Here is a 13,893-nt window from a genome sequence, read left to right as displayed (position 1 = left end):
AAAAAATAAAAGACAATACTATGATTTACTGCTGTGATTTTTTTTTCTTTAAAATTTCATCCATACGCATAGAAATCTGCTTTTATTACTGTGTTGGAGAAATTAGTGGTAGTGGTCAACATCAAAGTCAACTAATTTTCTGCAATTTAGAACTGATCTTGGTACCAAGAATTGAGAATGGTTATAAAGAAAAACCACCTGGAGGTAGTACATGACCTACCACATGACAAAAAAAAAATAACCAGATATGATTGACTAAGATTTTTATACAACACATGTAATAAATAGGTTTTATTTAATGAATGTAATTTAAATTGATTTTTATTTACTCCATTTTTATGCATTCTTTGTTGAACTGTCTTAATACATTTTAATGTTTTAAAAATTTATGTATGCAATTATATTTGTATATTGATTTTTTAAAATTCAGTTTGTCATGGTGGCACATGCCTGTAATCTCTGCTACTAGAGGAGACCGAGAGGCTGGTGTATTGATTGAGTTAGGGGAATATGAATTGCAGTAGAGCTAAAGCCAATTAGGTTTTCAAACTGAATGAATCACTAATATAGTGAGCCCCCAGGATTAGAGGACTGCCAGGCTGTCTGGTTGCCTAAGGAGATGTGAACCTACTTTGGTCAGAAAAAAAGCAGGTTAAAGCTTTCTTACTGATACATTGAGAAATAGGTCTGTGAGTGGCAGATACACATTCACCTTGGGTGAGAGGACAAGACCCAGTTGAGGACAGAGGGAAGTTTAGTAAATTTCATATAACATTCACTGAAAATTTAGATTTTAAAAATGTACCTCTTAACAGTTTAGAGTGAACTTTTACCCTTACCCTTCTGGGCCTGCCCAGAAGGTAGTGGTATGGAGAGTGAGTCATGCACCTGGAGCCAGAGGTGATGAAATGCAGTTTCTATGCATAAAATTTCCTTGGTTGGACTCTGTTGTTACTTCTTTAGGTAAATTTTTAATGGGTATAGTTTTCTTTTAATATACTAGGGATTTATGTCCTTTCATCTTTTAATTTGCCTGTGGTACCACTCTTCCCATGATTTCAATTGCAGGAGATGTATACATACACATACACATGTATACACACAGTCACACACATGAAATCAAACATTTTCAGGGACTGGGAATATTTTGCCAAACTGTAAAAGAATTGGGAGTACCAATTATATAAAAAATAAGTACGTTATAAATACATGATTTTGTAATAGTGTTATGGATTAATTCATTCAAATATTTATGTATCAGGAGAAAGATAGCACATTTTGATGTCCTGGGCTCTCTTCTCTTCTCCCTCTATACAACTTCACTTGGAGAATCTCATCCACTCCCAGGGATTTAATTACCATTTCTATGCTGATGATTCTCAGATCCACCTACCTTGCCTTAAACTCTTGGGTGACCTCAAATTTGCATCTCCATTTACCTTTCAGAGAACTTGAACTTTGTGTCCAGCAGGCATCTTAAATGCAATATATCCAAAACAGAACTCGTTATAATTTTCCCCAGATCCTTTCCTCTTCCTCCTTCCCTATTACTGTGGGCAACACCATGCTCCCAGCTCCTCAGGCTTGCTACCTAGGAGTCATCCTGGAATCCTTATTTTCTCCCAACCTCCTATCCAAACTATTGCCAAAGCCTGTCGATTTCGCCTTTGCAACATCTTTCAAATATGCCTCATTCTCTCCTCTGACACTGCCACCTATCTGGTGCAGACCCTCATCATGTAATGACTTGATTACTGTGATAGCCTTTTTGTGGGTTTGTCTACTTCAAGTCTCTCTCCACTCTGATCAGTTCTCCATTCAGCCACTAAAGTATTTTTCCTAAAACACAAGTCTAATCCTTTTACCCTCCTACGGTGGCATCCTGTTGCTTTCAGGAGCAAATATAAAATGCTCTGTGTGTCATTGAGAACCTTTCATAACCTATCCCCTATCGACTTTTCTGGTCTTCTAACACTTTAGTCTCCGACACATACTCTTGATCCAATGACACAGGCCTCCTGGCTCTTCCAGGAACAAGACATTCCATCTCTCAGATTTGGGTGTTTTCTCTGCTTTTCTCCCATGCCTAGAATGCTGTACTTCCATTCTCACCACTGACCTCTCTGGCTTCCTTTAAGTTCCAACTAAAATTCCTTCTACAGGAAGCCTTTCCAACTCCTCTTAATTCCAGTGCTTTCCCTTCTTCAATTATTTATTTATTCATATTGCCCCTCCAAATGTTCATATGGACTATTTGTGCCCAACCTGTGGTAAAAGCATTCTGAGCTCATATTGGTCTGATCAGCCATAGTCAGACAGTACTGTACCTTGACTCCAACATAGTGATGTCATTTAGGTCTTCTTTGAGAATGAAAGATACCAACCAGCTTGCTTTGTGTATATTTGTTTGCATCTTGGCTCTCTGGTTAGATTGTAAGCTCCTTGAGGGCAGAGATTTTTTAAAAAATATCTCCCCTACTTAGCACATTGCCTGGCACATAGTAGGCATTTAATAAATGTTTGTTGAATTGATTTAGATGGTTCTCTGACTGGTTGGAAGGTAAGAAACTTTACCTCTAAATGACCCTAAGCAACTCTAAGATTACAAGAGAAAGATAATTGTAGTTACTTTAGTGGGGAGGGAGTTTCTACACCAATAATTTCCTACATTGATGAAATTACAAGACCACTCCCCCCCACCCCCCTTTTGTGTAAGGCATTGCTCTTAACTTGAAACGTTATTCAACAACTTCAGACATTTCCCATTTTACTACCCCAGGTAACCTTGTTTTTCCTTAAAGCCAATTTTTTGAATGTCTGTAGTACCATACTTATATATTCATAGTTTCAGGACTGCATTCTAGTCTCTAGGTCCTTACCCCTCAACTTCAGGTTGAAACTATTTCTAACTTGTATACTGATGTTATGGTATATCCAAGACTCTGCCAGAGAATCCTGCCTTAAATTTCTATTTTCCTGGGCCTCTAGGTATTAGGCATTACAAAGTCAAAAGTGAAGTGGCCCTCAAGCAGCTTATGTTATGGAAAGCAACATGCATATACTTAAATATACACAAAGTAGATACAAGATAATGTGTGGGAGGTAGGCACTGGTAGGTAGGAGAATCAGCATAAGTTTCATGTACAAAGTGGTGTTTAAGCTGAGCCTTGAAGGAAACTAGGGATTCTAAGAAGTGAAGGTGAGGACAGTGTACATTCCAAAGGGACAGTCTATGCAAAGGCAGGAAGACAGGCAATTGAATTGAATGCTATTTTTGCGCAATTGTAGAGTGCATGAAGGGGAATAAGGTATTATAAACCTAAAGGAATAGATTAAAATCAGGTTGTGAGGGAGTTTAAATGTCAGAGGAGTATATATTTAACCTTAGAGATAATAGCGTGGACAGCACAGTGGATAGAGCACCAGGCCTGAAATTAGGACGGTCTGAGTTCAGATTCATCCTCAGACGCTTGCAAGTCCCTTAACTCTGTTGACTTCAGTTTCCTCATCTGTAAATTGAACTGGAGAAGGAAATGGCAGACCATGCCTTTATCTTTGCCAAGAAAATCCCAAATGGGGTCATGAAGAGTTGGACATGACTGAACAACAAAAACAAGAGATAGTTAGGGAATCATTGGAGTTTCTTGAGCAGGCAAATGACTTGGTTACCCTGTACTTTAAGCATGTTACTTTGGCAGCTGTGTGAAGGATGGATTGGAAAGGGGGGAAACCTGAGGCAGGAAAACTATTTAGGAGGTTGCAGTAGTCTAGGGGAAGGCTTGATGAAGGTCTGAACTAGAGTTGTGACTTAAAGAGTAGAAAAAAGGAAATACACAGTGGAAGGTAGGATTAATAAGGTTTGGCAATTATTGATCGGTCTTTGGGATCAGTTCTCCTAAAGCTCTGTGCTCTTTCCTTTTCTTCTCTGGACAAGAAGCTGTACAGTATAGTGTAGTATATAGAGAGCTGGTCAGGGTTCAAGTCTTAACTTTTACTTATTTGGTCCTGGGAACTCACTCTATAAGTTGCAGAGAAGATATGACCTAAATTGGTAGAGGGAGCTTCCTTACTAGGATTGAGGGATTAAATTAAATCCCAGTTAAATAATAAGTCCAATTCCTATTTCTGTCTTCTCTGGAAACTCCGTGAACTGCTTTATCTTTCCAAAGATAAAGTCTTTCTCAATTTAAGTTGTGGTTGCAACAGTACTATCTTGGGATTTCCCATTTAAGGTGACCATAATCATTTCTGAGGAGATTCCAGACATTATTCTTCTGTTGGATATGGAGGTCCTCAATCTACTGTGATTTTTCTGGTAGGTGACTTTTTCCCTTTTTCCCTTTTTCCTTTATTCTTCACCTCAGACCCCTTTCATCTGTTACCTTTGTATTCAAAGTATCCTAAGCAGTCTTCAAGTTCCTTATGTTAAAGTGGAAGGTAAAGCCAGCACAAGTGACCAATGAATTTGCAATCTTAAGGGATCTGAAAGGGGTTTCCTCTTTGCTTCATTTAGTTAGTTTCAACAAATACTCATGAAGCAGTTTTACACCATGTAACATACTGTACGGAAGTCATAGCAAAGACTTAAGATATGGTCTTTGCCTTCATTGAGCTGATAGTCAAGTACATATATAGTTTATTAGCTGCCAAGTTGTGTATATTCTGATGTGAGCCAGACTAAAAGTAGTTCTTAAGTAGATATATGTTAAGCCAATTTGTTGAGATACTGTTAGTAAGATAAATATAATTTTATATAATATAATTTTATTGTATTTTCTTATTGGCCATTGGACCAAATTTTTCTCCTTCAGTGACTGGGAATAAGTTTCCTCACACTCAGGAATAGCTTGATGTTGAAATGAAGGGGGTTCATTATATGATTACTCATTTATATTAGCATAATGCTCACTTTTATATATTACATTAAGGTTTACAAAATCCTTTCCCATGACAACCCTCTGAGATGTGTAGTAGAAATATTTTCACCCTCTATTGAATGAGGAGAAAGAAGCTCAGAGGAGTTAGACTTGTTAGTGGTCATTAGTGGTCACATAGCTGGTATATAGGAGCTCAGATGGAAAGTCTCTTCACTTCATGTTCATCATTATCTTTCTTGTTGTTGAACATATGTCCTCCTCAACCAGGTGTATAATTTCTTTTTTTTTTTTAAATTAATTTCTTTTTAGTTTTCAACATTCACTTCCATAAGGTCCCCCCCCCTTTTTTTGGTGAGGCAGTTGGGGTTAAGTGACTTGCCCAGGGTCACACAGCTAGTGTCAAGAGTCTGAAGCTGGGTTTGAACTCAGATCCTCCTGACTCCAAGGCTGGAGCTCTGTCCACTGTGCCACCTAGCTGCCCCTTTCGTATGTTTTTGAGTTTTAAATTTTCTCCCCTTCCCTCCCCTCCAGTCTCCCCAAGATGGCATGCAATTTGATATAGGCTCTACATATACATTCTTTTAAACATATCTTCACATTAGTCATGCTGTAAAGGAGAATTAGAAACAATAGGAGGAACCATAAGAAAGAAGAAACAAAACAAAATGAAAGGGGAAAAAAAAAAACAAATAATATGCTTCAATCTGCATTCAAACTCCATAGTTCTTTCTCTAGATGTGGATAGCATTTTCCATAATGAGACTTTTGCAGATGTCTTAGATCCTTGCATTGCTGAGAAGAGCCTAGTCTATCAAAGTTAATCATCACACAACATTGCTATTACTGTGTATAATGTTCTCCTGGTTCTGCTCACTTCACTCAGCATCAATCCATACAAGTCTTTCCAGGATTTTCTGAAGTCTGCCTGCTTACCATTTCTTATAGCACAATAGTATTCCATTACATTCATATACCACAACTTGTTCAGCCATTTTCCAGTTGATGGGCATCCCCTTAATTTCCAATTCTTGACCACCACAAAAGGAGCTGCCATAAATGTTTTTGTACATGTGGGTCCTTTTCCCATTTTTATGATCTCTTTGGGATACGGCCCTAGAAGTGCTATTGCTGGGTCAAAGGGTATGCACAATTGTATAACATTTTGGGCATAGTTCCAAATTGCTCTCCAGAGTGGTTGAATCAGTTCACAACTTCACCAACAATGCATTAATGTTCCAATTTTCCCATATCTTCTCCAAAATTTATCATTGTCCTGTTTTGTCATATTAGCTAGTCTGATAGGTGTGATGTGGTACCTCAGAGTTGTTTTGACTTCCATTTCTCTAATTAATAGTGATTTAGAGCATTTTTTTATATGACTATAGATAGCTTTAGTTTCTTCCTCTGAAAACTCCCTACTCATATCCTTTGACCATTTATCAATTGGGGAATGACTTGTATTCTTATAAATTTGACTCAGTTCTCTATATATTTTAGAAATGAGGCCCTTATCAGAGACACTGGTTGTAAAAATTTTTTCCTAGTTTTCTGCTTCCCTCCTAATCTTGGTTGTATTGGCTTTGTTTGTGCAAAACCTTTTCAATTTAATATAATAATAATTATCCATTTTGCCTTTTATGTTCTCTATTTCTTGTTTGGTCATTAATTCTTCTGTTCTCCATATATCTGACAGGTAAATATTCCTTGCTCTCCCAGTTTGCTTATAGTGGCGGCCTTTATATGTAAATCGTGTACCCATTTTGCCTTTATTTTGGTATATGGTGTGAGATTTTGGTCTATGCCTAGTTTCTGCCATATTCTTTTCCAGTTTTCCCAGCAGTTTTTGTCAAATAGTGAGTTCTTATCCTAGAAGCTGGGGTCTTTGGGTTTATCAAACAATAGGTTACTATGGTTATTGACAACTGTGTCTTATATACCAGACCTGTTTCACTGATCCGCTACTCTGTTTCTTAGCCAGTACCAAGTAGTTTTGATGATTGCTGCTTTATAATACAATTTAAGATCTGGTATGGCTTGGTTACCTTCCCTAGCATTTCTTTTTATTAGTTCCTTTGATATTCTGTATCTTTAGTTCTTCCAGATGAATCTTACTATTTTTTCTTTTTCTAGCTCTGTAAAATAATTTTTTGGTACTTTGATTGGTATGGCACTGATCAGGTGTATAATTTCATTAAAGGTGAGCTAATATTACAATCAAAACTATACTTTCTCTTCAGATTGAATTTGTTTTGCTTTTCTAAGTTCTAAAAAAAAATTTTCCTGAAAATTTCTTTCCCCAGTCTTTACTGTCATGAGTGATCTTGAATGTTTTTTTTTTATTTTTATCTTTCAAATGAGTGAGCATGCATTAGTCCACACCTCTCACGAGCTTGTTGCCCTTTTTTGAATAGTAGGCAAGTAAAAGCAAGTCAAGCTACTTTTGTTTACTTTTCCCAATCTGGTTTAACACCCCAGACAAACAAATTTGTTACTGGTTTTCCACCATCAGGCCTCCTATGTTACAATTTAGATTTTTTTCTTTATCCACATGCAGACAGCTTGCAACCCAGGAAATATTAGGGGACCATCTTGGAGCTGCTGTTCGATTTCTTATTTAACCAGAGAGGGCTTAGATTAGATTCTAATCCTTAGAAGTAGCCGTATTCCTGAAGATTGCTATTTCCTTGTCACTTACAGAATTTGAGACTTTAAAGACGGTCTCAGTTCAGTCAGTCCTTTTTGTTCAGGGAGAGACCAATGTGTGCTTCGTTGTTCTTGCCTTTTCCTTCTTTCTGTTACTATTACCAGTCTTTAACAATATATATTTTTTCTATTAACATCAAAGGCAGGTCTGTTTAATATTTGCTACTTCTTGAAAAGGCTTTCTAGAGTGAGGAGTTGAAGCTAATAGATAATGGATTTGCGATGTTTGGAGTAAATTGTATAGTAACAACAGCTAATGTTAATAAGGACTGTGTTCTGACTTCTCTGGACCTTTTTTCTCAACCTCACTCATTGTTTCTCATACTCTTCTTCCCACTTCTAACCTTCAGAATTTCAATCACTTTACCCAGTGAAAGAAGCTTCTTGCATTTCCTTACACAAGTATTTGATTCTGTTCTTTCAAACCTATTGTTTTTGTGTTTTGTTTTTTTTTCTGGTTTTTACAAAATGAAAGACTTACTTGTCTCCTCAGTGTTGAGCAGTAGATTTTATAAATATTAATAACACAAACTATAGCTAGAACACATCTCTTGACTTCCATCTTCACACTGAAGATTGATTGTTACTATTTACTTTTTCTCTCTCTGCCAGTTTGGGGGGTGGGGTGGGAAAGGGATCTGTTCCTATGGGTTAATTTATTTTTGGCAAGTTAACTTTTACATTGGATGTATTTAACTGAATTTCTAAGGTCTGGAATTCTTCATATTTTAATCAGAGCCCCAAATCAAATTATGCCAGCTCATCCTTTGTAGGTGGGGGGAAAAAAAGATTTCATCATATTTTCCTTGATTTTAATACTTGTCAAATATCAACATTAATTTTATGAATAATTACGACTGTTCATTCTTTCATATTTCTAGGACTATCTTGTTGAGTGTAATCTCACTGCTTAATGAGCCCAACACTTTCTCTCCAGCCAACGTGGATGCTTCAGTTATGTTCAGGAAATGGAGGGACAGTAAAGGAAAAGATAAAGAATATGCTGAAATCATTAGGTAAGATCATACATGTTTGTGTTCTTATTGTGCTCATTCATTCCAGGCTAAAATTAGTCAGGGGAAGGGATACTTAAGCATTTCCTCTTGAGTTTCATGAACTTCGGGATATAGATGATATACATTAGACTGGGCTCTAGACAATAATGATGATGATGATGATGATGATAATAGCTAACATTTATATAGTGCCAGGCACTGTGTTAATGGCTTCATAATCATTATCTCATTTGATCCTCACAGCAACACTGTTATTATTATTCCGATGATATAGATGAGGAAACCAAGACAAACAGAGGTTAAGTGATTTTCCCAAGGTCACATGGTTTATAAATGTCTGAGATTGGATTTGAACTTGGGTCTCCTGACTCCAGGCCTGGTACTTAATCCACTGTACCACCTAGCTGCTACCACAAGATTAAATGGATTACATTTTAACTCTCACTCCAGAGGTCTTACATGCACAAGTCTGAGATACTCATTAGAGAGGTTTTGAGAATTTTATTTCTTTTTCATTGCGTTAGCATTTCAGTGCTAAGTAACTGACTTTATTTTTATCTCCTTTAGCAATTGGTCTGTTTGTATACTTGAATTACTTTAACAGATTTTCAGCATCTTCATGCCTTTATTTATAAAAAGGAAAAAATACAGTGTCCCAAAGTGACAATTGAGGCTTCATTCATGATCACCTGTTTGTTTTTTAAATAATAAAGTCATTTAAATACCAAGGAGTATATTAGCAAAAAATTTCAGAGCCATTGTCCATCCATCCTAATACTTTATGAATGAGGCATAGAAGCACATGTGGAAGGTTATGATCATATCTAAGCCTTTAAAATATGTTTATTTTTATTCTCAGTCTGAACAAATTCTTTGGGGTAATGAGTTGAATAAATGTTCTTTTCAGTGTATATTTCTTTCATGGCATAGTGAAAGAACTCAGGCCTGGGAATCAGGATACTGGGATTTTACTCCCAGCTGTGCCACTAATTAATCAATGTGACCTTGTTCAAATCACTTAATGACTTTCCCTGTAAAATAAGAGCTGAGCTGAGTGATTTGGACTAAATAATCTCTCCCTTCCCATTTTAAAATTATGGTGATTGAAGTTTTTCATTGCTTCAGGGCATTTTCTGTTGTCTTTATATTCTAGAATTTGAAGAGTATTCACTCGATTTGTACATTGAGCAGTTTTATAAACTTCAATCACATTTTCTCCAAGTCTTCAGCTTTGCAGACGTAAGAACCCTAACTTGCTGCTTGCACTAGTAGCCTCTATTTTAGTTTTCCTCCTTTGCACTTAATGCTGTGTCAGTTATCTTGTACTTGAGGGGCAGTAACAAGAAGTGTTAGTTTTCTAAATAGCTTTGCACCATCATTTTCTACAAGGGTAGGCTGATGTTAGCTGCTTAGTTTTTGGTATACTTCTAGATGATGCAGTGTTTATTTTGTTGGTTTTTTGCGTGACATCAGCACATCGGACCATCTTATTGCTTGGAGGAGGTCATTACCAGCAGTACCTACTTCTTCAGGGCACTGTGTAAGGTGGTCTGGATAAATTTTATGCCTTTTGGGTTCTCACAATTTGGTTAATGGATAGCATGTCTATATATAGAAAAAAAATAATGGAACAAAAGGGATAAAGAACTGTGTAATATAACTTATTTTGGGGATGAGGTAAGATAGGCTGCACATAAGCTCCTACCTTATTTAAGATTCCTGCTCTACACTACAAATGCTACAGAAACTCAGAGAAGAGAGTAATTTCCAAGGGAAAGGGCAGTCAAGGAATGCTTCAGAAAGAGGTAGCACTGGAGCTGGGCCAGGACGGAAAAAAAGGCAAGACTTAAGTGATCAGGAAGAGTATTTCTCATGGGAGTAGGAGAGACTACATGATCAAAGAGGTGGAGGTGGTGGTGTACATGGTGTCCAATAAATAATGGGTAGGTCACATTGGCAGGAAAAGCAATTTCATTTATTTAATGGAGTACCGATAAGGTGGATGATGTGCCAGATTTTGAAGGATCTGGAATGGTAGGTAAAGGTATTTGGATCTTATTCTGTAGGTGAGGAATGAGGAACCCCTGAAAGACTTGGGTCCCTGTCTGAGGGCATATGATAGCTTGGAGTTCATCATCCTGTAAGAATACTCACATTATTTCTTTCCTTAAATATGTAATTTATACTTAGCTATGTTGAAACTCATTTGCTGCTTTTCTGTTCCCTCACATCAAAAGATCTCTCAGTAGTTTATCCCCGTCACCTACCTTGATGTTTTACTCTTAGAAAAGTTTATTCTTCTCTTCAGTGCATTTATTCTGTCCTCATTGTTCCCTGGAGAGCCTAACTTTATATTTCTTTACCCAGAGGAGTACCTATTTGCCCATATTCTGTTTCTTGTCTCTAAGCCAGTTAGTTCTCTGTCATAAGTTTCCCCTGTCCCATAGTGACTCATATTGTAATAATTCCTTTGATTTTCATCTCTGAAAATGATGATTTGGTTTTAAAGACCACTGAGGGTATAATAAATAAACCCTCTTTAGGGTTTTGCTGAATGAAGTAAAAGGAGCTCTTGAATATTCCTTTATAAAAGAATGTCTTAAATCTAATCTTCACTCCTACTAAACTAAGCCCACTTAATTAAGTTCAAGAGAAATTTTTTATGTGCCTGCTCTGTGCCAGGTGCTGGGATCATAATGCACACGTTGGGGAAATAAGTAGGTTTGGTGATGGCAAAGCAGCCTTGTGTGCTTGCTTGATCTGCTGATTGGAGCTTTCTGAACTGGTGCCTTGGGAAGTACCTTGTGGTAGGAGCTTGGAGGCCCATCTTATCCTTGGGGGGAATGGAAGTGGACAAGGCCCAATACAAACACCAGCTTAAGGCAGAGACAGACCCAATATGTACTACTTTTCTGTTCTCTTCCTTTCAGGAAACAAGTTTTGGCTACTAAAGCTGAAGCAGAAAAGGATGGAGTGAAGGTCCCCACTACACTGGCTGAATATTGCATCAAAACTAAAGTGCCTTCCAATGACAACAGTTCGGATTTACTTTATGACGACTTGTACGACGATGACATTGATGATGAAGATGAGGAGGAAGAAGATGCCGACTGTTATGATGATGATGATTCTGGGAATGAGGAGTCGTGACCTGCTCCCTCTGTGCCCCCTGTACTGCCCAGCCATCTCAGGCCAAAGGGAGCAGCGGTAAACTCAGCAGTCCAGTGGCAAAAACCATACACAGGGGGTGGGGAAAACAAATGTGTGTACTGCTGTCTCCTGTTGTGTGGATCTCAGTTTGCTCCTTTTTATGGACCTCTCACTGGAGAGGAAGTAACCCTCTACAGAATGTCTGAATTCTTGCATTCTTTATCCTTCCATCACTGTATTACAATTCCTTTTTTAAAACAAAACCCGAAACTCCCTTTTCACTTCATCTCTACAAAGTGTTCACAGAGAAACACGTTTGGTCTGTGTTTAGATTCTTGAAGAATTAAATACAGTCTCTCATCAAGACGTTTAATGTATTTAAAGCTGGGAACCCACCAGAAGTTGGGTCTTTGGGAGTTCACAAGTGCTGCATATACTGGGTAGCAGATGAAAAACCGGAAAATAAAACAAAAAACAACCCCACAAAACCTTTAAAAAAAAAAAAAGAAGCAAATTTGCCACGGTTCTAGCTGCTCCGTTTATGACATTAGTGTGTGCACATTGCATTTAACCTTGTGGTGGTGAATTTTGTTTTCTCCTTTTTTAAGGTGTGAGGCAGATGGTATAAGCAACTGTGTGCTGAGCTTGAGGAAATGTGTTACTGAAAGGCACAGTACTACTTTTCAGCCTCTCTGAAACAATCTTAATATTGAGACCTCAGCTATACTGGGGTAGAGAGAAAAATCAGATTTTTAAAAAATTGATTGGGATCTAATGCCTGAATAAATATTCATACTTTACATAGAACTGAGCACTTGGTTGCTATTTATTTTTTAAGGCAGGGGTTTTTTTGTGGGATTTTTTTTTTTTTTTGGTGGTGAGAAGGAAGGGTTAAAAAAGTCACTATGCCATTTGTGAAGATGCTGCTGGGGGGAGAAGATCTCCTGGTGATGGCCACCACCAGGAGGGGAAATAGTTTTCAGTGGATTTAAAACAAGTCCTTCCCCACAGGGAACAATCTTATGCTACCTAGTGGGTCTGTGTTGGGGTCTTTTAAAGTAGCCGGTGTTATTCAGCCAGTATTAGTCCCAGGAGCATGTCCAGTGTTCTGGTTTTGGTATTTTCATTAAGCTACTACACCCTATAGTGATAAATGTGGATGTGAGTGAGTAGTGACCTGTTACTGCTTTCTTCATTGAATGTAACCTGAACTGATAAATTTTCTTCTTGTTAAATCTGCTTTGTCCTAGTAAAAGTCCTGCAGTGATGGTGGCCTGGCTGGATAGTTCCAGAGGCAGAATTGAATAGCATGCCCTAAGGGAGAGGGTAGCCCTGGGAGGGAAGACCTTACTTAGCTGCAGGCAGTAGATGAGCCGTGGAGTCTGTGTCTGACTTGAAACACCACCTACAGTAGAGTTCCCTTCTCTCTCTTAGGGAAATTTGTGGGAAGGTGGGGGAATTCCCTTGATAAACTTTTTTTCTGGAAGTCACTGTTTTTAATTTTTCCAGGCCTAACTTGTGTCTTGTTTAAATCAACAGGTGGGGTCCTGGCAGCCTTTGACAACTAGGGATTTCAGAATTTGAGCGTTTCTGTCAGGGTAAAGGTTCATATTTTCCTTCCATGGAAAGGGAGAGCAGTGACGAGAGACCCCTAGAATATTAAAGATTTCACAGGAAGAGAATAAAGGGAGCACTGACCAGAGTCCTGTCTTGGATGCATTTGCTTCATTAGTTCTTTTACTTGGCACTACCTTTTTGGAATGTTTTTCAGTAAGAAAATCCTAGCTGCATCCCAGGGATCCTGTAGTGGCTAGGGATTAAGAGTTAATAATGCACTCTTACTTAACTTCCCTTCCTTTCTGATCTCAGGGTTTTCATTAGCTCTTAAATTTCTTGCTTTTTTGCCTAGCCCTGGGCTAATCATCTTTGGTCCTAAAACCAGGAAGGTGCTGGTTCTGTCTCCTGGGGGAGTGGGTTGGGGACAAGTTCTTTTTAAACATAAATTGAGGAGAATTTGCTGGGCCCTGTGCCAGCACTTGCTGCTAGCCACCTCTCATTAACCATTCTTCTAACATCTGGGCTTTTAACTCCCTTGTTATTGATTTAAGGATGACTTCAGGGGCCCTTAATTTATCTTAATCTGTCCC

The 13,893-nt window shown here is 38.0% G+C and overlaps 1 protein-coding gene across 1 annotated transcript in view; it reads left to right on the top strand.

Annotated features, from left to right (window-relative positions):
• UBE2R2 (ubiquitin conjugating enzyme E2 R2) overlaps positions 1-13,013 on the top strand; it is a 64,364-nt gene extending 51,351 nt beyond the window's left edge. Inside the window, exons 3-4 of the mRNA XM_027874437.1 lie at positions 8,396-8,596; positions 11,527-13,013. Coding sequence (XP_027730238.1) covers positions 8,396-8,596; positions 11,527-11,746 — 421 coding nt within the window. The 3' untranslated portion in view covers positions 11,747-13,013. The remainder of the gene's footprint in view (positions 1-8,395; positions 8,597-11,526) is intronic.
• Positions 13,014-13,893: the final 880 nt, after the last annotated feature.

This window comes from Vombatus ursinus, unplaced genomic scaffold (genome assembly GCF_900497805.2).
Source record: "Vombatus ursinus unplaced genomic scaffold, bare-nosed wombat genome assembly UNPS02014807.1, whole genome shotgun sequence".
Classification (NCBI taxonomy): domain Eukaryota; kingdom Metazoa; phylum Chordata; class Mammalia; order Diprotodontia; family Vombatidae; genus Vombatus; species Vombatus ursinus.
Note: the sequence above shows the minus strand (reverse complement) of the source record. Positions and strands in the feature narration are given on the sequence as shown.